At 37.1% G+C, this 23,180-nt stretch overlaps 3 protein-coding genes across 6 annotated transcripts; 2 read left to right on the top strand and 1 right to left on the bottom strand.

Moving 5' to 3' along the window:
* Positions 1-4,259: 4,259 nt before the first annotated feature.
* On the top strand, positions 4,260-14,611 carry LOC126805075 (histone-lysine N-methyltransferase SUVR5). 2 transcript variants are annotated; one of them, XM_050532175.1, is made up of 12 exons: positions 4,260-4,629; positions 6,382-6,941; positions 7,496-7,798; positions 7,946-8,056; positions 8,647-8,757; positions 9,016-11,844; positions 12,456-12,617; positions 12,834-12,950; positions 13,021-13,124; positions 13,201-13,338; positions 13,743-13,830; positions 14,045-14,611. In XM_050532175.1, exons 2-12 carry the CDS (start codon positions 6,450-6,452, stop codon positions 14,150-14,152), a joined length of 4,563 nt encoding a protein of 1,520 aa, XP_050388132.1. In that variant the 5' UTR covers positions 4,260-4,629; positions 6,382-6,449; the 3' UTR covers positions 14,153-14,611. The 2 variants fall into 2 exon arrangements, with proteins under 2 accessions (XP_050388132.1, XP_050388141.1); XM_050532184.1 differs by having other exon boundaries at positions 6,368-6,941.
* Positions 14,612-14,869: 258 nt separating this feature from the next.
* On the bottom strand, positions 14,870-15,680 carry LOC126782038 (uncharacterized). The gene is made up of 3 exons (XM_050507191.1): positions 15,570-15,680; positions 15,183-15,485; positions 14,870-15,102 (listed from the first exon to the last, which is right to left on the bottom strand). Exons 1-3 carry the CDS (start codon positions 15,658-15,660, stop codon positions 15,023-15,025), a joined length of 474 nt encoding a protein of 157 aa, XP_050363148.1. The 5' UTR covers positions 15,661-15,680; the 3' UTR covers positions 14,870-15,022.
* Positions 15,681-18,363: 2,683 nt separating this feature from the next.
* Positions 18,364-22,533, top strand: LOC126805308 (BTB/POZ domain-containing protein At3g50780). 3 transcript variants are annotated; one of them, XM_050532261.1, is made up of 4 exons: positions 18,364-18,531; positions 18,679-18,792; positions 19,034-19,785; positions 21,293-22,533. In XM_050532261.1, the coding sequence occupies exons 3-4, from the start codon at positions 19,135-19,137 to the stop codon at positions 22,256-22,258; spliced, it is 1,617 nt and encodes a 538-aa protein (XP_050388218.1). In that variant the 5' UTR covers positions 18,364-18,531; positions 18,679-18,792; positions 19,034-19,134; the 3' UTR covers positions 22,259-22,533. The 3 variants fall into 3 exon arrangements, with proteins under 3 accessions (XP_050388218.1, XP_050388217.1, XP_050388216.1); XM_050532260.1 differs by having other exon boundaries at positions 19,029-19,785; XM_050532259.1 differs by lacking the exon at positions 18,364-18,531 and having other exon boundaries at positions 18,608-18,792; positions 19,029-19,785.
* Positions 22,534-23,180: the final 647 nt, after the last annotated feature.

Genomic DNA, 23,180 nt, shown 5'->3' with positions numbered 1-23,180 from the left:
TCAAATATACGATCTGATACAAGATTCAAACCACAATAAATTCTGACTATCTGGAAATTCATTACTTGTTTACTGATGGCAGATGACATTTTGTATGCATGTGTCTAGCATCTGGAATTTGTTTACAGATTCTTAATCTAATTATTTGCATTTGTGGTTTCTTCTGCAAACCATTCACTCAAAGGAGTTGAGCAATCTTATCTCTGATTTCCATAGGTTGAAGTTTAAATTAAAACAAATACAATGTAATAGGAACATGTTTTAATGGTAAAGGTATCAGATACTTATGTTCTGCTACAAGCTGTACCTGTACCACGCGAAGCGAGATATATGAAACCCGATACTTTTGCCAGCCTTGTCTATGCTATTTTAAAGAGATCGAGAGGTTAGCTGTGCTGCTGCTTCTAATTACAGTTCCTTATGTTCATCAACTTATGTACATGTTACTACTTTCACTGGCTTTTTCTCTAACCTCTTATTCGTAAAAACTTGAAACAGCTTTTTTTTAATACTTGCACATCCTAAACGTCTTTCTTTTATATGTTAGCTAATATGATTACTGTTTGTAAAAGCACGTTTATAACATAGGAATGACTACAAATGTTTGTTTCCTTTTGAAACACAAATTTGGTCCCCACTTCATTCAGCCTGAATTGCTCTATTGGCAGATGAATATTCATCCGCATTATTGATATAATTTGAGCCAACTCACCCAAGGACATTTGTAACCTTTTATCACTATTGAGTCAAGAGAAGCCATTCATCTGCACTATTGATTTTCCTCTTCTTTTTATAATGGTTTGATGAGATGTTAAGGACTCCAAGCATTAACCAAATAAAAGGTTATATGTAACCTTTGAAAATGATAAAATTGCATGCAGCTTACTGTTATTTACTTGTTTTAAATATATATTTGGGCGCTTAATTATATATTTTGTTGATTTCCTTCTTATGATTTAAGTATTTGTATTCGGTATATGCAGGGAACTAGAGGAAAGTTTTATTGTTGGTGGCATTGCATCAGGGTCCCTTTTTCTAGTGCCTTTGACCTGTGAGGCACTACTCGAGCCTGTTACGGTTTGTTGCTGCATCCTTGATTCCTTTCTAACCTGATCTAGCTGATTATGAATTCTGTAGTGAGATACTTTATTTGCTTTAATTTAGATATTCTGGAAATTTTATATGTAGAAGTTAAGATTCATGACTTCACTTTCACACCATCATTGGCTATGTGATTCATATTGTAATGTTATAGTTTATGCTTAATACACTATCTGAAGTAGCAGATAAAGTAAGCAATAAAAGGTCCAGAGAAAACAAACTGAGAGACTATCATGTCTTGTAGTTTATATCTCGTCGTACTAACAGCCAAGGTGGTACATCAAATATGTCTTATATACATGAACATATATATAGAAAAACATTTGGCTCCATCACCAACTGAGCTAGACTGGTTGTTGGAGATTAAGCGATTGACTAGCTAATTGTAGAATTTGGGGCTAGAATTTAGTAGTTGCTGATCAGATATGAATCATTGTCTCGGTGATTTGCTTTTCTTACTCCTTAATTGCTGCCATTTTAAAGGATTCTTACTAATGGGAGCAACTCTAAAAACAGTATATTTCCTTGCTGTTTCTCAGGAACTAGAGGAATTGTCTGTGACCATCTCTCAAGCATTGCTTTCGTCAGTAGATCGAGATTGTCCAAGTGAGTGGGGAGGCCATTTCTAGATGTTGTAACTTGTGAGCCATTTTCAAGCCCTTAAATTCACTCTTGTAAGCAATTATAAGAGCTCTTTCGTATATGATCAGACGTCACAATGATCAAAGATGACTCGATCATGCACATTGTTGAATTCTTTATACCATATTATTGTGATGATCGCTGTGACTGCTGAAGCTGCCTACATTTCCGTATCACAAAATTGAATCTTATTCACTCTATCGAATTGAGTACTCGGTTAAAGTTGTTAGTTATTCACGGATTCTTCTTCATCTTTTTTTTTTTCGGTCATATGACTCATATCTCATGCCCCTAATGTTGTGGCTAGTGGCTACAGACGAAAAGATAGTTAACTGACTGGAATTATGTTGTCCAAGTTATACATATTCGTATGTTCTTATGTTCTTCATGCAATTACATCATTTTGCCTCTATTTTCAATTGTCGTGTCAGCTAGCTAGCATCTCCCACTTCTCTGGTTTTCTGATTGTGATGTCTTCTGTGGCAATAACTAACTGTGACTTCTTAGCTCATTCAGGGAAACACGTAAATTTATGAATAAAGTACTTAATGTTTTTTGTACTTCCCGCCAAACTTGATTTTGGATAAAGCAAATATAATCAGACTATGATTTGTTGAAAATTGCTGGTTGACATGGAAAAAAAATTGCTAGAATACAATAATGCAACTGGAGCTAGCTATAATTATTGCTTGTGAGTTGTGACATAGGCATTTGCATTTCGCAGATTTAACAGATAACTGTACTATGCTCCAGGTTTGTTCAAGTCTACGTTCCAAACCCATTTGATTGGCTCATAGCCCATTGGCTTTGATTGGTTCATACTTCATAGCCATTGGCTGAAACTGAGCGGTCAACTACATAGTCAATATCAGTAAGCAAAGCCAACCTGTAAAAATAGTACAGTACTGAGTTCTAACTTGGCATCAAACAAGACATAATCTTCAACTGTGTACTATATAATCTTCATGGATATTGCTCGCTCCAGTGTATGAATGTGAATGAAAAGCACATAAAAACAAAACAAGTGTGAGACAAGAATCTTAATAGGTCAGAGGTAAAATCCTTAAGTCTCTCAGAACTTCTTGTTCTTCTACTTCCAAGCAGGTAGCAAATCTTGTTTATTATTTTCGTTAATGTCATCTATATATTACCAATTAGGTTATTTTTGAGTGTAGTGAAGTGGGATGTTATACACAGTACATTCCTGCAACTGCAGAAGAGTTGATACTAAGAAGTTAACACATTGCAGGAGTAGTTTAGAGGTGACATGGGAAGCTAATCATGCAGATAGCCTAGTCAAGACATCAGTTGGAGGCTCGTAACTCTCCAATCTCCATCTGTTGATTCTGAATGTGACCACATTTTTTTTGAAAAATCAGACAAAACAGAAAAATGAGGACATGAATGAGGATAAGAAAGCTGACGTTGTCAGCTTGGGTATTCAAATCAATTTACTACAATTTACATTCAAGTTCCAATAACCTGTATCATTACCACTATCTTGTAAGTTGAAAACAGAGAACGAAATGTTTTATTATCATTTGTAATTTATAACGTTCCAGACCCATTTGATTAGTAGATAAGTGTTTATACACCTTTTTTTTAACTAATAACACAAGTTATATTTAGAACCTAACAAGTTTAGATTAATTAAGATAATAATTTGACGACAACTCACGATACGTTCAAATGAAAATATAAAACAAAAGAAAAATAATCGTAAAATAACAAGTGGAATCCAGTCAAAACTCAAAACTACACCGTGTAGTACTGAATCACCCCACATGTTACGTAGTACGTACATGCCTATACACAAAGGGTGTATGCGTTATTTTATACACTACACAGGGTATTTCTACTTGATTAATAATTTGGGTAGGAGATTGTGGTTATGGATGATGATGCCATTAGTTACTTCACGCGTTAGCCTCCTCAGTCTCCCTCTCTCTCTCTCTCTGATAAGGAAACAAATCTATCAGAATTCAACATCTCCCTGGTAACATTATAATACACAAACCAAAGAGTCAAAAAGACAAATCCATGAATCCAGATTAAGACCCACCCCCAGTTTTCAGGTCCAATCAATACCCCCATGGTCGATTAAAGGAAACAAAACCACAACACTCGCATCTCGATGCACAATTCGATCATTACCAAATACTCATATATATATGCACTGAACGAAAAACAGACCCATAAAAGGAAGATGAACAGCACCTCTTATAGAAAACCCAGATAGGATTCTGGCTCTGGATCCATATTAACCACAACAGTAGTAACAAATCCAGCTCTAGTCTGAATGGTAACCTTAACTAGAACCACGTTACAGAACTAGCCTATAGAAGCGTGCTTCCCAGACCCCGAGTCTCCCTAATCTCTTCCCCAATATATATATATATAAATAAATAAACAAAAAAACCAACCCTTTTGTTTTTTTTCTTTTCTTTATACCTCAGAAAACTCATATATAGACCAAAAAGGTGCAACCTTTATAGAAGAAGAAGCACCAACCAAAACCAAAAACCCAACCCCAGTTTGAGTCAGTCCTCGCTTCCTCTCTATCATCCTCAAAACCAAACTCGAAAACCAGACCACTTCTTTGTACCACCCCCAACACATCTATACGTATATATCTCATTTTGGGCACGACCCCCATCCCTCCCTACCAATTCGACACACATCTATCACATCTCTCTCACTAGTCTCGATTTGCCAGATTGAGATACATAGAGAGATATCGAATAGATAACCCAACCAAAAAAAAAACCCTATCTTTCTCACTACAAAAACAAGTACCACAAATCCCATCACATACCCACAAACCAAAAATTTCACCCCCAAAACTCCAATTGATCTGAGAGTTGAAAACTTCCCCCTTCTTTAAAGGTACATTACTTCCACCACTACCCTCTAAATCTCTCTCTCTCTTTTTCTTACTCTGTAAATTGCCTGAGACATGTCCATGCCTACCATCTCTCTATGTATGTCACATTTTTTTTGTTCAATTTCTTCTGCAGTCAATTTTATGCTGACTTAGCTCTCACCACCCAAAACCCAATAATCCATAACATTCAACACAGCCTCTAAACCCCTAAAGGAACAAGCTTTGAAACCCTATCTTGGGTTTCTGTTAATGTTTTGTTTTGGGTTGCACCATTTTTGATCTGTGCCCACTTGTTGCATGTTCCCGATCGGTGTTTGTGTCTAGGGTTTTGGCTTCATTGTGGTGCCAATCGAGGGTTGAAGGTTGTGGCTTTATTGAATTTGGTGTTCTGGGTTTAGTGGATTAGGGTTTGTTTTGCTGAGGTAGGGATCAATTTGACATTTTGAGGTGATCAAAAAAATTGGAGTTGGGTTTTGGCTGAGATCATTTTGAGCTCAAAGTTAATGGGTTCATTGCTGTTTAGTTTCTTGTTATGTTTTGTCACATAGGTTTTGATGCAGATATTCTTCTGTACTTGAAGAGCCAGCATTATAAATATGTTCAAAATTTTAAAGCTGCATAGTAATTTTCCAAGTTTTTCCACATTTTTAATTGATCAGTTTTGACGTGGTGGTTTTTCTAGAAGAACATATTAATGTGTATTTGAGAAACTATATATATATTTTATGATACTACACACTTTCCTGATAGATGGATACTTGTAGAAATTATATGTAGCGTAGATTGTTATTTTGCTGGAAGTTTATATGTTTCTTTTTAAACAATTACCTTTTGGACAAGCAATTTCATACTATAGTAACACATTAAGTTCTAACAAAAAGAGAAAAACAACTAAAAGAATCTTGGTTCTTCTTCTTTTTCTTTTCTTTCCTATCGGATGTGTAAGGTGATCTTGTGAAAGTTGCCAATTTTTTTGTGAATATTAAATGTAGTTTTGGTAGATGTATCAGCTAATGCTTTTAGTTTCTACTTTGAAGAGGAGAATATAATTTAGTAGTGCCGGAAATTGCTGGTTATTTTAAATGAATTAGTGTTAAGTGTTAACTGTTAAGTAAGCAATAAATGTCTGTGGCTCTGAAGTCTGAAGTTACTTTCCAAAAGTGCTTATAACTTATTATATTTTTTGCCATTTTGCATTTATGCAGTATCGTGTTTAGGCATTGTCTTTGTCTACTGAATAATATATATTGAATGAAGATGATCCTCAAAATTTTTAAGCTGTGACATTGTTTCCTTCAACTATATTTTTTATTATGCAAGTTTCACAACTACAATCAAGATGTTTGTTTGGCATGCAGTTGGCAGTTGGCAATTAGGAGTAACATTCAAATAAAAATAAATTATGGAAGAAGAACTATATTCAGGATGTCTTAAGTACGATTAATTTTTTAGGAAAGTAAATAAACCTGAACCATGCTGGCAAGTGTCAATGGCATGCCGAAAAAGCTTCTTGATTTTATGATGCATTTCTTGGTTGATCACAATCATATGATTATCGATGGTATGTTGATCAGTTCAACTCAGAACATCGTAGCCTCTCATCATTGTTTAGAGAGGTTTTCAGTCTGAATAATTTTATTTTGTAGAAACTGAAGTATTTGTATAAATTGTTACAACTATATATAGATCTTTGGTTATAGATTGCGTGGTGCATTCATCTGACTTTTTTTGTGAATGGAGCTTTGTTTGAACAGAGAGGTGGGAGGGAAACTTATTGGATAATATTCACATCATATGGCATCATAGTTTTGGGTGTAAGACCATGGAAGTGCTCCCTTGTTCAACTGTCCAATGTGTTGGACAATCCGACTGCCCTCAAGAGAGTTCAGGAACAACTCCTGTGAATGGAGAATCCAACTGCCTTGAACATGAAAGGCAAGTGCCAGTTATAGATCGTACGGTAGAAGGCCTATTGCCAACTGTGGAAGTGACTCAATTAGGATCACAAGGTGAAGTTAAAGGGGCAGCCCATGAATTGCATATGTCAGAAGGATGTCGGGCTGGAGCTTCAAATCTTGATTGCCAAGTGGAGAGCCAAAAGTCATCTAGTGGTTCACATGGTTCTGAATCTTTTGATGATGACGACATTAATGCACAGAATTACTCTACAGAACCTTCCTTAATCTCAGACAATGGTAATTTAAAATTAGATGGCAATGAAAATGGACTTCCATACAACAGTAGAGAAGGAGAGTCGTCTCATTCAGACTCCACATGGCTAGAATGTCATGAATCTGTGCCACTGTGGGTGAAGGTATACTTTTATTTAGTTAACTATTAATTCTTTGCTTTTTCACATGACATTTTTTTTCTTATGCATTTCTATGTATGTTGCATATCATCTTGTCTAGTCACCTAATCTTGACATACAAGTTCACTGGTTCTGGGATGCCCCAATTTGCTTTTAATATTCCTGTTTTTAAAACTTAATTGAGTTCTTACATTTCATTTCTCTCTTAACACGCATATTATGGGTGTAATATAATGTGGTCCCTTGAGGTGAAATCTGCACAATTTATATCTTCGGAGTACCTGTCTCTCTAGTAATGGGGATAGCCCCACATGAAGGAGAATGCAATAGTAAACAATACTTGTCTGCTTAAGTTTTGACAATATTAGATTTTTGGTTGGATATGGGGGTGTAAATTTCTCTATGTTGGAAAATACTATTTAACATAAATTGATAATTTATATATCCTAATGCGTTTCACTCATTTTTCTTTGCTAATCTAAAAGAAAATAAGAGGACTTTTTGAACGAGTTTATATTTACTGATTTTTTTCCCATTTGGTACTCTGACTTTTATAGTGGAGAGGGAAGTGGCAGGCAGGGATTCGTTGTGCAAGAGCTGACTGGCCTCTATCAACTTTGAGAGCAAAACCAACTCATGACAGGAAGAAATATGTTGTGATTTTTTTTCCACACACAAGGAATTATTCTTGGGCAGACATGCTACTTGTTCGGTCCATAGATGAAATTCCACAGCCTATTGCGTATAAAACACATAATGCTGGTTTGAGAATGGTAGATGACCTGAGTGTCGCACATCGGTTCATTATGCAAAAGTTAGCTGTTGGAATGCTGAATATAGTTGATCAATTTCATACTGAGGTATGTGATTCATGCGTGAATCTCAAGCTGTTGTCCTCTCTTTCAAAATTCCTTTATTTTCTTCTTTTTCTTCTCATTCATTTGCTGTTGGAGCACATGTTTTTACTGTAGCATTAGCATTAGACACCTCTGGTCAAACTTGTGTAGGCTTTGATAGAGACTGCTCGTAATGTGGTGTTCTGGAAGGAGTTTGCTATGGAAGCTTCTCGCTGTACCGGTTATTCTGATCTGGGAAAGATGCTTCTGAAGCTGCAAAGTGTAAAGTCCATTATCTATTCATGCTTGATTTTTTTAAAATAAGGAGATAGTTGCTTCTACATTCTCACGTTCACTGAGAATAGCCAGTCTTGAATAACAGTTTCTCCAGTGATATCTTTAAAGTTCAAATCCATGAGCTATATAATCTGCATGCTAACAAAAGTGTAGATATATTTTTACGCACATCACTATGGATTTTTCTGAAAAGATAGTTGTAATTACAATCGTTAGCTGTAGACCCACATGCCCCCTCCTCCCTCTCTAATATAGTTAGAAAAAAAATCCACATTTCGTAATCGAGACTGTTACATCTTTTAGCTGTCTTGAACATCAATCTTGGCAAGCAATTTGGGTGTTGGAAACACATATCTTTTGAAGGTGTATGATGAATTCTAGTGGCATATGTCATTGTTGAACCTCTCTTTGAAATATGTATGTGATCATATTATATGGATATATTATTATATTTAAAGTAAAACTTAAACTCTATAACTTGATTATTTTTCTCAGAAATTAATGAGCAATATTCTCTGCCTCTCATTTCTATTGTTTGAATGAGTAATTTTAAAATTCATTTCTTCCCCTTACAGATGATTTCACGGAGCTACATAAATCATGATTGGCTACAAAATTCAAATCATTCTTGGGTGCAACGCTGTCAGAATGCCTGTAGTGCTGAATTGGTTGAACTACTGAAGGAGGTACATGTTTTTATGTGGTGGACCATTTGTGTTATGTTCACGCTGTAGCTTAGCAAGTTGTCCTACATGTGCACTTTCTTGTCTGGTTGAACTATTGAAGGTGGTATATGTTCCTTTCGAGCTGTTACTGCAATTTGTTTCTGAGTTAGACTCCGATTGGAGACATAACAGAACTCTCTTCCATGCATCTGTTAAAATGGATGAAACTGCATTGTATTCAAAAGAGTTAAAAGTGACGATAATTTTCTTTTGTGTCAGGAATTGGTTGAGTGTATTCTCTGGAATGAAGTCCAGTCTCTCCGGAATGCAGCTTTGCAACCCACCTTGGGTTCTGAGTGGAGAACCTGGAAGCATGAAGTTATGAAATGGTTTTCAACCTCCCATCCCATATCCAATGGTGGGGACTTTCCACAGCACAGTAGTGATTCCCCTGTGACCCCTAGTCTTCAAGTTAGCAGGAAGAGGCCCAAGCTTGAAGTTCGCCGTGCAGAGGCACATGCATCCCAGATGGAATATAGGGGTTCAGAGGAAGCTATAGCCATTGAAATTGACTCTGAGTTCTTTAATAATCGTGAGGCTCTAAATGCTGCTACTTTAGCATCAGAACCTGATAAAGAAGTGATTATGAAAGAAGTTGCTCCACCATCTGGAGATGGTGCTGCTGCTGCAAAATGGGATGATGTTGTAGTTGCAACTGAAAATTCTGTGTATATCCAAAGCAAAGATGTAGAAATGACACCGGTCAACAGTGTGGCTGGTATAAAGTCTCCTGTTCTTGGGACTAAAAGTCGCCAATGCATTGCTTATATTGAAGCCAAAGGAAGGCAATGTGTGAGATGGGCAAATGACGGTGATGTTTACTGTTGTGTGCACTTGTCATCTCGTTTCACAGGAAGCTCTGCAAAATCAGAGGGAGCTCACTCTGTGGACACACCAATGTGTGAAGGAACAACTGTCCTTGGAACTAAATGTAAGCATCGGTCCCTTCATGGCTCTTCATTTTGCAAGAAACATAGACCGAAAACTGAGCCGGAAACAATCTTAAGTACTCCGGAGAATGGACTTAAGAGAATGCATGAGGAGAACATGGCTAGTTTAGAAACCGTGAACTGCCGAGAGATGGTATTGGTGGGAGATGTTGGTGCTCCACTAGAAGTGGATCCTGTTAGAATCATGGCTGGCGATGGCTTTAGTGGAAGGGAGGGCCTATTTGTGCATTCTGAGCTTTCTGCCAAAACTAGTAATGTGACTGAAGAGATGCGTTGCATCGGATCTGGTTTGCATGATAGCAGCAATTCTTGTCTGGAAAGTCCAAAAAGGCATTCACTATATTGTGAAAAGCACCTCCCAACCTGGTTGAAACGTGCTAGAAACGGTAAGAGTAAGATAATATCAAAAGAAGTATTTATAGATCTTTTGAAGGATTGTCACTCACATGAGCACAAGTTGCATATTCATCAAGCGTGTGAGCTATTTTACAAGCTCTTCAAAAGTATCTTATCTTTAAGAAATCCCGTACCTAAGAATGTTCAGTTTCAGTGGGCATTATCAGAAGCTTCTAAAAATTTGGTGGTTGGGGAAATATTTACAAAGTTGGTTTGCAGTGAAAAGGAGAGACTAGTAAGACTTTGGGGCTTTACTACTGATGATGATACACGTGAAGATGTATGTGTTTTGAACTCTGCTATGGAAGAACCAGCCATGTTGCCTTGGGTTGAGGATGATAACCATGATGATGAAACAGCCATCAAGTGCAAAATTTGCTCTGAGGAGTTTATGGATGAGCAAGAACTTGGAACTCACTGGATGGACAATCATAAAAAAGAAGCTCAATGGCTCTTTAGAGGTTATGCATGTGCTATCTGCCTGGATTCTTTTACTAATAAAAAAGTTTTGGAAACACATGTCCAGGATAGACACCGTGTGCAATTTGTTGAACAATGCATGCTTCTCCAGTGCATCCCTTGTGGCAGCCACTTTGGGAATAATGAGGAGTTATGGTCTCATGTGCTTGTGGTACATCCTGATGATTTCAGGCCCTCAAAAGCTGTTCAACATACTCTGTCTGCTGATGATGGCTCTCCAAGGAAGTTTGAGCTGTCCAATTCAGCTTCTGTGGAAAATACCTCTCAAAATCAAGCTAATGTCCGAAAATTTGTTTGTAGGTTTTGTGGTTTGAAATTTGATTTACTCCCTGATCTTGGTCGCCACCATCAAGCTGCCCACATGGGGCCAAGTTTAGTCAGTTCTCGACCCTCGAAGAGGGGAATACGTTATTATGCATATAGATTAAAATCTGGGAGACTTAGCCGTCCTAGACTGAAAAAGAGTTTGGCAGCGGCATCATATAGGATCAGGAACAGAGCAAATGCAACTATAAAGAAACGCATCCAAGCGTCTAAGTCAATTGGCAGTGGAGGGATAGATATACAGAGTCATACAACTGAGGCCGTGAGTCTTGGTAGGTTGGCAGATTCACATTGTTCAGCAGTAGCAAGGATTTTGTATTCTGAGATGCAAAAAACAAAACGTAGGCCCAACAACCTAGACATTTTATCTGTTGCTCGCACTGCGTGCTGCAAGATTAGTCTTGAAGTTCTGCTCCAGGGAAAGTATGGAATTTTGCCAGAACGCTTGTATCTGAAGGCAGCTAAGCTCTGCAGTGAGCATAATATTAAGGTAAGTTGGCATCAAGAGGGTTTCATGTGCCCTAAAGGGTGCAGGGATTTCAATGCTCTTTTGCCGTCTCCCTTGATACCTCGTCCAGTTGGTACTGTGGGGCACAAATCTCAACCTTTATCAGATCCTTTTGAAGAAAAGTGGGAGGTGGATGAGAGTCACTATGTTGTTGGTTCAAATTACTTGAGCCAAAGGTCTTTGCTGAAAGCTCATATATTATGTGATGATATTAGCTTTGGCCAAGAAACAGTGCCATTGGTCTGTGTAGCTGATGAAGATCTGTTGGATTCTCTTCCTGCCAATGAAGGTAGTTCTACTCACCAAACTGCCGGACATTCCATGCCTTGGGAGAGCTTTACCTATACTGCAAAGCCATTACTTGATCAATCCCCAGGACTGGATACAGAGGTGACTTATTTCAGACGATTTTGATGCTTGGTCTATTCTCATCATAGATGTATAGATACTTGGCTTCAGTTAAATAATAATAAAAAAAATCTAAAATGCTATTGATTTTTAAGATGGTAGAAAACCACAGTTACAATGAAAATATAATATTAAAAGGTCAGTAAATTAAAAATAAGAATAGAAAACTTTCTTTTCTCATGGTTTTATTGGACAATTGGCTTTTCCTTGAGTTCCCTCTACTTCTAATTAACCACTGCATATCATTTTATGTTTTTCAACTTATTGGCACGTTGATAGCAAGTGACAGAGGCTAGCATCGATAACTTATATAAATTTATATCAATCATGGTGGGGTCGAGATAGTATACCTCAAATTTACAATTATGAAACTTATATAAACAGCCAAATAACCTGACTTAGGAAATACTGTAAGATCATGTTCCTAAGCAAGAATGTGAGTATCCTGTCCATGTTAATTTTAATCACAGTTTACTTTATATTTTACGGTACTAATAACTTCAAGAAAAATAGATAAATTCAACCAAGTCCGTATTTTCTTCCTGTACTTTAGGCTTTTTTTGTTGATTTTCTGATCTTCCCTATCTTTATAGTGTTTGCAATTGCGTTGTTCCTGCCCACATTCTGCATGCGATCCTGAAGCATGTGATCATGTCTACCTTTTTGATAATGACTATGATGATGCAAAAGATATCCATGGGAAACCCATGCTCGGAAGGTTCCCCTATGATGATAGAGGCCGAATTATTTTGGAGGTATGATAAGCAATCTATCACCAATCACAATCCCAGTTTCTAATTGATTTGGATTTATTACTTTATTATAATGCTTGATGGGTATTGGTATGTCTTGTGTGTTCAATATGCTATATATCTACCCTGTCAGATTTAACACGTAATAAAGCATTGTTTGGATTTGATATTATAAATATACAAGTGCATAATCTGTTGTTTTTATCATGAAATTGGCAGGAAGGCTATCTTGTTTATGAATGCAATCAGATGTGCACCTGCAATAGAACATGTCCTAATAGGGCTTTGCAGAATGGAGTAAGAGTGAATTTGGAAGTCTTCAAGACAGAGAAAATGGTAGATGATATATTCTATATAAACAAAAATAGTTTCAAGAAGGTCTTGTATTGACTTTACTGTAATGCAGGGGTGGGGAGTTAGGGCAGGTGAAGTGATTTTGCGTGGCACTTTTATTTGTGAATACATTGGTGAGATTTTAGACGAAAATGAAGCAAACAAGAGGCGCAACAGGTTTAGATATTGTTCTTATGATCAACTTTTGTTTTACATTAGTTATTCTAAATTTAATGGTCCCATTGATTACCAGGTATGGCAAAGACGGTTACGGCTATTTGTATGAAATTGATGCTCATATTAATGATATGAGCAGACTGGTGGAAGGACAGGCCCAATTTGTAATAGATTCTACAAATTATGGAAATGTTTCACGATTTATCAACCATAGGTAATGAAAGACTATTTAGTGCCTCGATATATAATTATTTCTAGTACTTTCTTCTGATGGAAGACCAATTAAATTGTGGGTAACCACATTTCTCCATGATCATGATATTTCGGGAAGTTGTTTGTGTGGGTAATTGCTGATCACATCTATATATTTGAACTTATTTAGCAATTTATATAATTTATGTAATAGTATAGCAGGATGACTTCAGTTCCAATTTAAAACCAACTCCTAAAAGTAATCAGTCAAATCACAAATTTTATTTAAAACCTGAATGAAAAAAGAAAAAAAAATTGTATTCCTTACTTTGATATTGGATGTGGACTGTTCTATCTTATATATGTTAGACTTTTTGAATGTCTTTTGATCTATTGTTGAATCTGTCATTTTTCTTTTTTGTGCAGCTGTTCACCAAATCTTGTGAATTACCAAGTTCTTGTGGAAAGCATGGATAGTGATCGTGCACATATTGGCTTATATGCTAATCGAGATGTAAGCTCTGTCTCTTCTTTCTGTCATATCTTTGTGCATATGATGCATGGGATGGGTGGGTTGAAACGGTCATTATAGTTTCTGAGATCATTCATCTTCGTGAGATCGCAAGGTATCACATAGCTGATCATTCATATCTGTGAGATCGTAAGGACTGTTTTACTATTGCAGGGGTGAACATTGCTAATATTTCATTTCCACTCTGTTTAAGCAGATAGCTTTGGGTGAAGAACTAACGTATGACTATCGGTACAAACTCCTTCCCGGAGGGGGATGCCCGTGCTATTGTGGATCTCCCAGATGTCGAGGCCGGCTCTATTAAACCTACGATGAACACGGGGCTCAGCGTCAGTTTTGGTGGTTGTACATTATAATTTGAGTGGCAGTTTTTAACGGAAAGTTATATCTGGGTTAATGGAGAGTTCTTGGTCTCATATCCATCTACAAACAGTTGATTACAGAATGGAGATCTAAGCCCGAGCTGGACGAATTTGGCCTAGTCATAATATTGCCGCAAGGGTTTGTGTAGCTCTGAATTCGTGCACTACGGACCAGGGCCGGTGTATGAAATTTTCTTTAGGTAGATTGAAACCATGCGTTTTAGCCAGCCCATGCTTATTTGAAGAAATTAGGACTTATTTTTATCCTTTAATGTAGCTGTTCAGGATTTAGCACATTGTAGATGGATCATGGATTTTAAGCTGGTGCAAGTTCTTAGGTGATTTAGTGGTGGTAAAGTTTATAAATGGCTTATTCTTATCAAAGTTCTCATTAGTTGGAACATGTTTTTAAGTTCTCAAATCCGTTGTTGCTTCAATGTGGCATGGCCACTGACTGTTCTCTCTTAGCTGTTCTTGTAACAACATATGCGAATTTTCACCGGAGATTGAGCATGACCAGAGATTGAAACGAAATGTGGCGAGTGATGAGATTCACTGCATTAGTTGAGTTTGTAAAAAGAAATGGTACCAAAACTTATCTGTTCTTATTCACCAATCATCATATGTGACAGGACCAGTGAAGTAAACAGATTCAAAAGTAGAGCTTCAAATTCATGCGATATTATTGTGCAACTAATATGCGTCTGTGGCGCCTTCTGCTAATCAAGACAGTAAAATGTTGTTCATTTCTGGTACAAACAATGGCTACAACATGAGAGAGATTCCTTTTTGTTTCATGCTTGCTTGTTGTTTCAGAACTTCATTTCACCTTTTAGGACCATAAAGAAGACAACTGGGAGTCCATAGCCAAACCCCACCAGGATTCCCATGCCTGTGAAAATCACAATTCACCAATAATTTCCTAATTATCAAGTCAAATTGAGTTTAATTAGTAGGTTAAGGGGTCTTTACCATATTCAACATATCTTGGCATTTTCTGTGTGGGAGCTTCTGGTGGTGATAATGATGCCATCAACTGCAAAACCATAGAGATTATGACTAATCCACTTCCTATCTTCTCCCTGATTACTCTCTCACTCAAATCCACTGACCAAAACCCAGATGTACCATTTTCAGCTACAACCTTGATAAAAAGAAACATTCCAAGCCATAGTGCTGCCTCAGCAAATTGCTTGATTCTTTTGGATGAGATAGCCCAGTTCACTAGATTTACAACACAAGCAACAGCGTAGAGGGGAAACCAAAAGTACCAATCTGAAGCAAAAAAATTTACAAAATTACCTTGACAGTTATTTAACATTGCAATAATCGAGAAAAGGATATCAAAGATTATAGTACCAGGGTCATTTAATTGAACAGAAGCTGAGTAAGCAAATAGTGCTGCCATTAGTAGAGAACAGAAGGTAAAAAGCTTGCTTGCTGTTGCCATTTTTGCTGTTCAGATCTTCGATGAAGGATTATGGCATATATTTTACTAGCTGCAGGTAGCATTGAACCATTCTAGTCAACCTCTGTTAATTAACTTATCCTCATCTGACTTCTTTGCTAAGAATCAAATTAGCAGTTACGATACACGTGATGGTTAATAATTTATTCACTTACTGTCAATAAAATGGTTTTAGTATGACATCACTAAGTTAGATTAGCGAAAATTTTTATGGTGTTTAGGATATCAAAACTATATAGTCGGAAATGATTAGATTAGTCACCGTTTACGGTATCTTACTCACAATGAGCTAGCTATTCTAATGACTACCATAAAGGCAACTCCAACAATAAGTCTTATTTGGGGGTGTTATTTTCATTTTAGAACCCCCTTCTTGCACTATTTATGAGTCTTACAAATCTCATCTCCAACAATAAGACCTTATAATGGGTGTTTTATTCAATATAATAGATTATATATATTATTGTTTGAGTGTAATGTTCAAAATAATTATTGTGGGATATAGATCACTATTTGAGTCTTGGTCTTAAAAAATGCTTAGATATATGACTGAAATAAAACTAAATGTTATAATCTCATATATTGAGTTGTTAGAGATAATAAATTGATTTTGAGACTGCTCTTGATTTTTAAGGCCACTGTTGAGTTGCCTTGTAAAATTCAGCTTTTAGGCTTTTCTTTGTTCCACTTCAGTGGTATCAGTTGGGGTACAGAGAACAGACAATAAAAGGAACATACACAGGTAATATGAAGCGATTCAGAGAGCAAAGTCAGATCGTGTAGGTGCTTTTGATCAGCCTTTAATCAATGGAAATTGGAAAATCGAATGAGGTTTTATGCATGCATAAGAATCTAACTTGATCAAAATATCAGACATGCTAAATAAGAATCTAACTTCATCTTCTACTTACAGAAGTACAGAACGTTTACTCCTATGAAGATTTGATTATATTTAGTGAGCTTTCATGTTACATCTCATAAACAGAACTGACTCCACCTTTAACTTGATCAATATAGTCAGATTCACAGCCTGAAAATGAGACCTACCACTTGAGAAGGTAGCCATTCCAAGTTCAATGGTGGGCCAAATTTACAGCAAGGCCATTCTCAATTGATATAATGAAACGTGCTACGTCCTCTCAATTCTACCATCATTTGCATAGGCTCTCTATTATTGCATATCCCCTACACCTCACAGTTGACACCCTCAATGGCTTTTCCTTTTCATAATGGCACAACACCTAAAAGAAATATAAGGGGTCAAATTTAGCACATATAGATATTCTATACAAACCTTAGATATTTGAGCTACTTACCAGCTCTTTCTAATGTGAATTTGTGCCACACTTGATTGTTGTGGATGATGTTGTCTACTCTTTTTCTAAAGCTAATAGCAACAAACATAAAGCAAATCAACAAAGATAAACTAGGCATAGATTCCCGTGGGCTACAATTTGATTTATGGTCCTTCCTTTCCCTAAAATTACTGCCTCTTTTCTTTTATTCAACCCAAAGAACTTCACATGTACAAAACCTTTAGCTCTGTCAAGGTTCAATGAAGTCGAGCACTAACACATGATGGCGGTATATGAGCTTATATATGTTTTCTAACAGAAATTTAAGTTGATCTTCATAGAGACAGTAATCAAGTTTGTTACATCGTCAGGAGTTAAATTGCAGAATGAGGATAGATAATCTATTTCTTGATAGGGGAGAACTAAAGTTCGACAATGCAAAGAACATTTTTGTGTGTATACAAATGTCAGCATACATATGTATGCATGTTGTTACAGTTTGGTTGCTTAGAGAACCCACCGCGGGACAGCTTTGAAACTTTGTGATCGGGTTCTGTGATGGCAACTTGGCATATAGAATTGGCTTTCTTAGTCTGAATTCGTAAGCAATCTATATTATACTATAAGCTCCTGTAACCATATGTCTGTATTATTGCCATAGATGAACAAACCTTGTGTTTGTATTGGAATACTCTTTCTGGAATAGATAGATCCCTTTGGTAAACTTGGCTTTCCGAGGTATCCTTTCAAAATCAATCATTAATCTATCTCCCATGTGGAATACTTCTACTTCCTCATCATACATGTTACATTGTGTTTCTTATGTTATGGCCGAGTGTACTTAATTATGTTCCAAATTCATTCCTGAATTATAAGAATTCTTCACATGATCTCAAAATTGAAGAGAAATCAAATCACTAAGAATACAATTATGGACTGAGATTTGTGAGTTACTTTGTTCTTCTTCTTCAGGATGATACGGACATGGCACATGTAATGTAGTTACACCCATGCATCATTTTCATTCTTCCTGGAACTCTATCCATGAATACCGCTACGTGTAACACTCGGTCACTCACACCCAATCAAGTCGGCAAAAACGTCCCCGTTTCATGTATATCTCTCCCAACCCAATTTGGCAACACATGACTACATGAGTCACTTCAGTTCTTGGATCAGTCTAAACATACACATCATTCTACAAGATAGTGATGGTCCTGACAAGAAAGAACTGCTAAAGCTTTGAAGCCTAAGGCATTAAATCTATCTTCATTGCAATTCTTTCTATTTTATATGTTTGAAAAGACCTAGAAAATCTAGCACCGTAGGAACAACGCCATCATAAAAGAAGCAAAGAACACAAAACAATAATAACACTGAGAGAAAAAATGAGAACAGACTAGTGTTGAGGCGTGCCTGTTTGATCTCTGAGAAAGTGTTTTTGAGATAAGAGCAGGGAGAACATTAGCATTTGGAACAGGCAAAACAAGACATGCAAGTTCTGAACCCACACACTGTCACAAAAACCAAATATGATTCATCATCACCAGAAGCACAGGTAGACATAAACTGATTCTAGTAGAATACACAAACCCCCTGTTCTTTTCTTTTTCTTTAATTTTCCTTTGTGGGCTTTCCTTTTCTGCTTTACCAATTTAAAGGGGCACCAGCACTACTATTCCTCATCCCAACTCTCATTGTTCAGTGGTTCCCTTGATGCTTGACACCGAGAGCTCCCATTCAATCATTTAGGGGCACTCGTGGGCTTCAAAGATTAAGAGTTAAGTTTCCAGGGAGCTCCTAGATTACCCTGTTCTTGGTGAGTCTCAAGTTCTTATCTTTTATGCTATTCTGCCTGTAAAGATTGCGTCTTTTCATGGTTTCTGAGAATTTGGGAGCTGGGTTTTTGCATTAAGTTTAGTTTTATGCAATTTCGGTGGTGGGTTTGTGATTTCTCAAGTTGGGTTTCTCAGGATCAGCTTCAAGATTAGACCTTTTATGCTTTTCATGGTTAAGAGTTTTCATGGGAGTTTCTGATTAGACTGTTTTGGATAGGAAAGAACAGTTGTGCTGAAGCAGAGGCCATTTCTTTGTTGTTGTGTGAGCGTGAGGGTCTGCATCAATGTGCTAATAGTGATTGCTGTAAATTCTCTGGTGAGATATGGCTGAAATTAGACTTACAAAGGTAGAACAAGGCCAGACCAAAATTAGAAGTGTCCCAATTGCTGTAACCCCAGAAGGTTTTTGGTGTTGTCCTTCCCCTGTTGCGTTTCAAAAGACCCTTAAAGCTCATAACTCTCTTCACAAGCCCAAGTCCTCATCACCACCACCACCTCCACCCCCCAGGACAACAGCTCACAGAAAACAAACTATACTGAATGAAAAGAAGCCAACTTTCGGGCCGTCTAGATCAGTTTCTGATGGTCAGAGAATTCTTGGTCCAGAGGGACCAGATGCACCTGTCTCCGGTGCATCTATGGTTGCAGAGAGAGTTCCGAGGCCCAAATTGGAGAACTTGCCGAGGAAGGTGGCAATTGAGTTTGGTGAGCCGGGAACTAGTGATATGAAGGTGATTTTACTTGGGAAGCAGGGATTTTGTGTGAAGTTGAGCGTTCACAAGAATGTTCTAGTGGAGAATAGCAACTTTTTTGCTGACAAGCTTGCTGAACAACTGTCTAGTTCGTCCTGCCTTGAAATTGAAGAGTGCGAGGATGTTGAAATATATGTTGAAACTGTTGGACTTATGTATTGCAAAGAAATGAGGCAACGGCTGATGAAGCAAAGTGTTTCTCGTGTACTCCGAATCCTGAAGGTAATACGCAGAACTGTATACTGCATCAGTTATTTCATACTATGTGACTGCAAATGTTTTGTTGCTGGTTATGCTTTAATACCATGTAATATCAAGTTATCAACTGCTGTATCCTTTTCTTAATATTTATATTTCTATCAGAAGAGTAAATTTACTCAAAAATTTGGATTGAGAAAATCTAGAAATAAGAGTATAGTGGCCAAATTACAACCTCAGTCGATAAAACATAACTTAAATAAGGAGAAAAGATTATCAAAAGGGTGTCTAAAGGGTAGTTATGACAGCTGTATCATTTCTATGAAGTATTACGAAGCTTTGCCAAGTAATAAGATAGTTCAGGGATTAGACTTTCAGAAGCTCGAGTATTTGAATGGAATTCCTCCTGGTCTGGATAGATTTTTGTCAAAATCATTCTGTTGCTTAGGTTGATAGTTTCAGAGAGCATATTTACACCGACAAGTATTAGACTGACATGTAGTTGATACAAGCATATTGCCCTATTCAGTACCATTCTAGAAGACATTCTGTCCTCCCAATTAAAGCGGCCACAACACTGACTCATAATTCCAATCATGCTTTCCTTCTAATTTTCTGATATATTCCTACTAAGTCATGCCTTTTTTTCTGTTTTTCTTTTCATTTTTGCTTCTCATTCATCTGTTCTCTGTAACAGCATACTGATAAATAAAATGACCTCAACAAAATGTAGTGAGTTTTAACAAAGCTTTTCCTTATTAGCATTGGTATTAAAGGTATACGCCATGCACCTTCTTTAGATGGTATCTGGTATTTTGCGTATGATTGTACATTGTCCATTATTATTTGGAACAAAAACAGAGGTCCCCCCATTGGGATGCTTTATAGTTGAAAATTTATAGATGTCCCCCCATTGTTCATTCTTTGTAATTGCGATTTTTTATGGAGATGATGGCACACATAGTCCTGGTATTGACATGATTATTGGGATCATGTCTCTTTGGTTTTAATCAAGAAATCAAAGTGGCATGATTCATCTTATTAAATCTTTCAGCACTGTAGTTCCTATTTTTTAAATATGATGAATTATTAGTAGAGTATTGACCCATCTGATAGGCATCATACTATTTTCTTTGTTGAAAATAGGAAGCATCATGCCAAGTAATTGCTATCTTGCATATTATGAACCTTTAGAGCTATAAAGTTTGGCTTGATTATGCTCAATGATACATTTAACTACTCTGTATCTCTTTCTTTGGTCTGAATTATATGCAACTGAAGGACTGTTCATTTTACTGTATGAGGCATATATCAAATTCATTCATGACAATATGAAATGCTTAATTGCTTATGATGATTGAAATAGACACAAATATTGTGAAGTTGAATATCATAGTTCTAGAGTTGCAATGTAGGTTTTCAATATCTTGTCAGTCCACCTTTGTATATAAGGGTTAATACATTTGTGTATGTGTATATACATCTAGATGCATCAAAACCTAACCTGGAACAGAATTACACGTTGTTTCAGATTGCAGAAGTGCTTGGCTTCAACTCATGCATGCAGTCATGTTTAGAATACTTGGAAGCAGTCCCGTGGGTTGGAGAGGAAGAAGAAGAAAAAGTGGTCTCATCGGTCTTGCGTCTCCAGAATGAAGGTATTGGGGTCAGTCCAGTACTAAATCGAGTCTCCTCCAACGTTTCTAAAGCCCCAAAAGACACACTTTCCCACATAATTGGACTTGTTCTTGGAAGCAATGAGGAGAGAGGCAGGCGGGAAATGAAATCTGTAGTGCTCAAGCTTCTTAGGGAGAATAACAGCGTTGCAAGTTCGTCTGGTCCATCTGATGTCTGCAATCAAACACTTTATGACTCATGCAGAAACTGTTCAAGTTTACTGTTGTCTCTGTTCAAGCAGTCAGCAGAACCAGAGTCTCCTGAGAAACCTGTGGACAACAAAGATCCTCTGGTAAAGCAAATAGCTTTGGCGTCTGATAACCTCTCATGGTTGCTTGATATCTTGGCTGACAGGCAAACCGCAGATGAATTTGCAGTAATGTGGGCTGGGCAGCAGGAACTGGCAGCCTTGCATATGAAACTACCTATTGTGTCGCGCTACCATGTTAGCATTATTTCAGCAAGGCTGTTTGTTGGAATTGGAAAAGGGGAGCTGCTGCCATCAAAGGATACACGTCAACTGTTGCTACAAACATGGTTACAGCCACTGATTAATGACTACAATTGGCTGCAACATGGGTGTCGGTCATTTGACCGAAAGGTTGTGGAAGAAGGGATTGGTCGGACAATTCTTACCCTGCCTCTAGAGGACCAGCAAAGTATTATGCTTTCTTGGCTGGGAAGTTTTCTCAAGTCTGGGGATAGCTGCCCAAATCTTCAGAAGGCCTTTGAAGTCTGGTGGAGGAGAACTTTTGTTAGACCATATGTCGATGGACAACAAGGTAATTCACTACAGTCAGATAGCTCAATGACATCCTAGTAGACCTACCAAGACTAAGCTAATACCATAAGAATGTATGTAAATCTAGTTGGTGTTGTTTTCAGCAATTATGTGGGTTCACTTCAATGTGAAAATAGGGACTTGGAATGTTTCTCATTTTGTGAAGGCTAACATGGCAGATTTTTGTGAAAGGGCAAAAGAGTGACCAGACAGTGGGTGGGACTTCAGGACTTGTACTGCTTTTGTTAATGATTAATGTGGAATTGATTTGTTTATGCAGAAAAAACTGGGAAAAAGAAAATCTAAACTGTAGATGTTGCCTCTTGTGAATATATTTTTTTTTTTTTCATTTGGTTCAGGCTCATGATCATATACTTGTAATGTGCCAAATGCCCAAATATGATTTCACTAAAGGTTATATATAACTTGTAACTTGATTTGCTGGTGAAAGTATTTCTGGTACAGCTGCACGATCAAACTACGATGGACTGCAGATTTACATTACTGTACAATTTCCTGAATCCAATTGTCATGCTTTATTGAAGGATGTAACTTGTCATCAGTTCAGGTACGTACGCATAAAATTGACTCTTCCTGTGCAACTAGGGTGGCGAATTGCGTACATTGGACTTTCCATCAGCTTCATCAGCTTTTAACAGAGACATTGATTATTTGATTTTTATCTAGGTGACTGATTATTTATATCTAGTCAATTATAAGACCATACTTGATTAAAACTCTAAAAGGTCTGCAGACTTGTACAGAATTTGGCATTGGGGAAGCCTAGTTTGTTGTAGCTGCTTTCTCAGATTCGCAAGTCAGAACAGATCTAATTAAAATCAAAGCACCTAGTAAGTTCTTTCTTGTGTAAGTTACTGTAATAAATAAAGGTCACAATCCCATCATGTACAATATGATCGACTCTTCAATAACTGATTGTTGCTTTCATTTGATGACTACT

Source organism: Argentina anserina, chromosome 1 (assembly GCF_933775445.1).
Source record: "Argentina anserina chromosome 1, drPotAnse1.1, whole genome shotgun sequence".
Lineage (NCBI taxonomy): Eukaryota > Viridiplantae > Streptophyta > Magnoliopsida > Rosales > Rosaceae > Argentina > Argentina anserina.
Note: the sequence above shows the minus strand (reverse complement) of the source record. Positions and strands in the feature narration are given on the sequence as shown.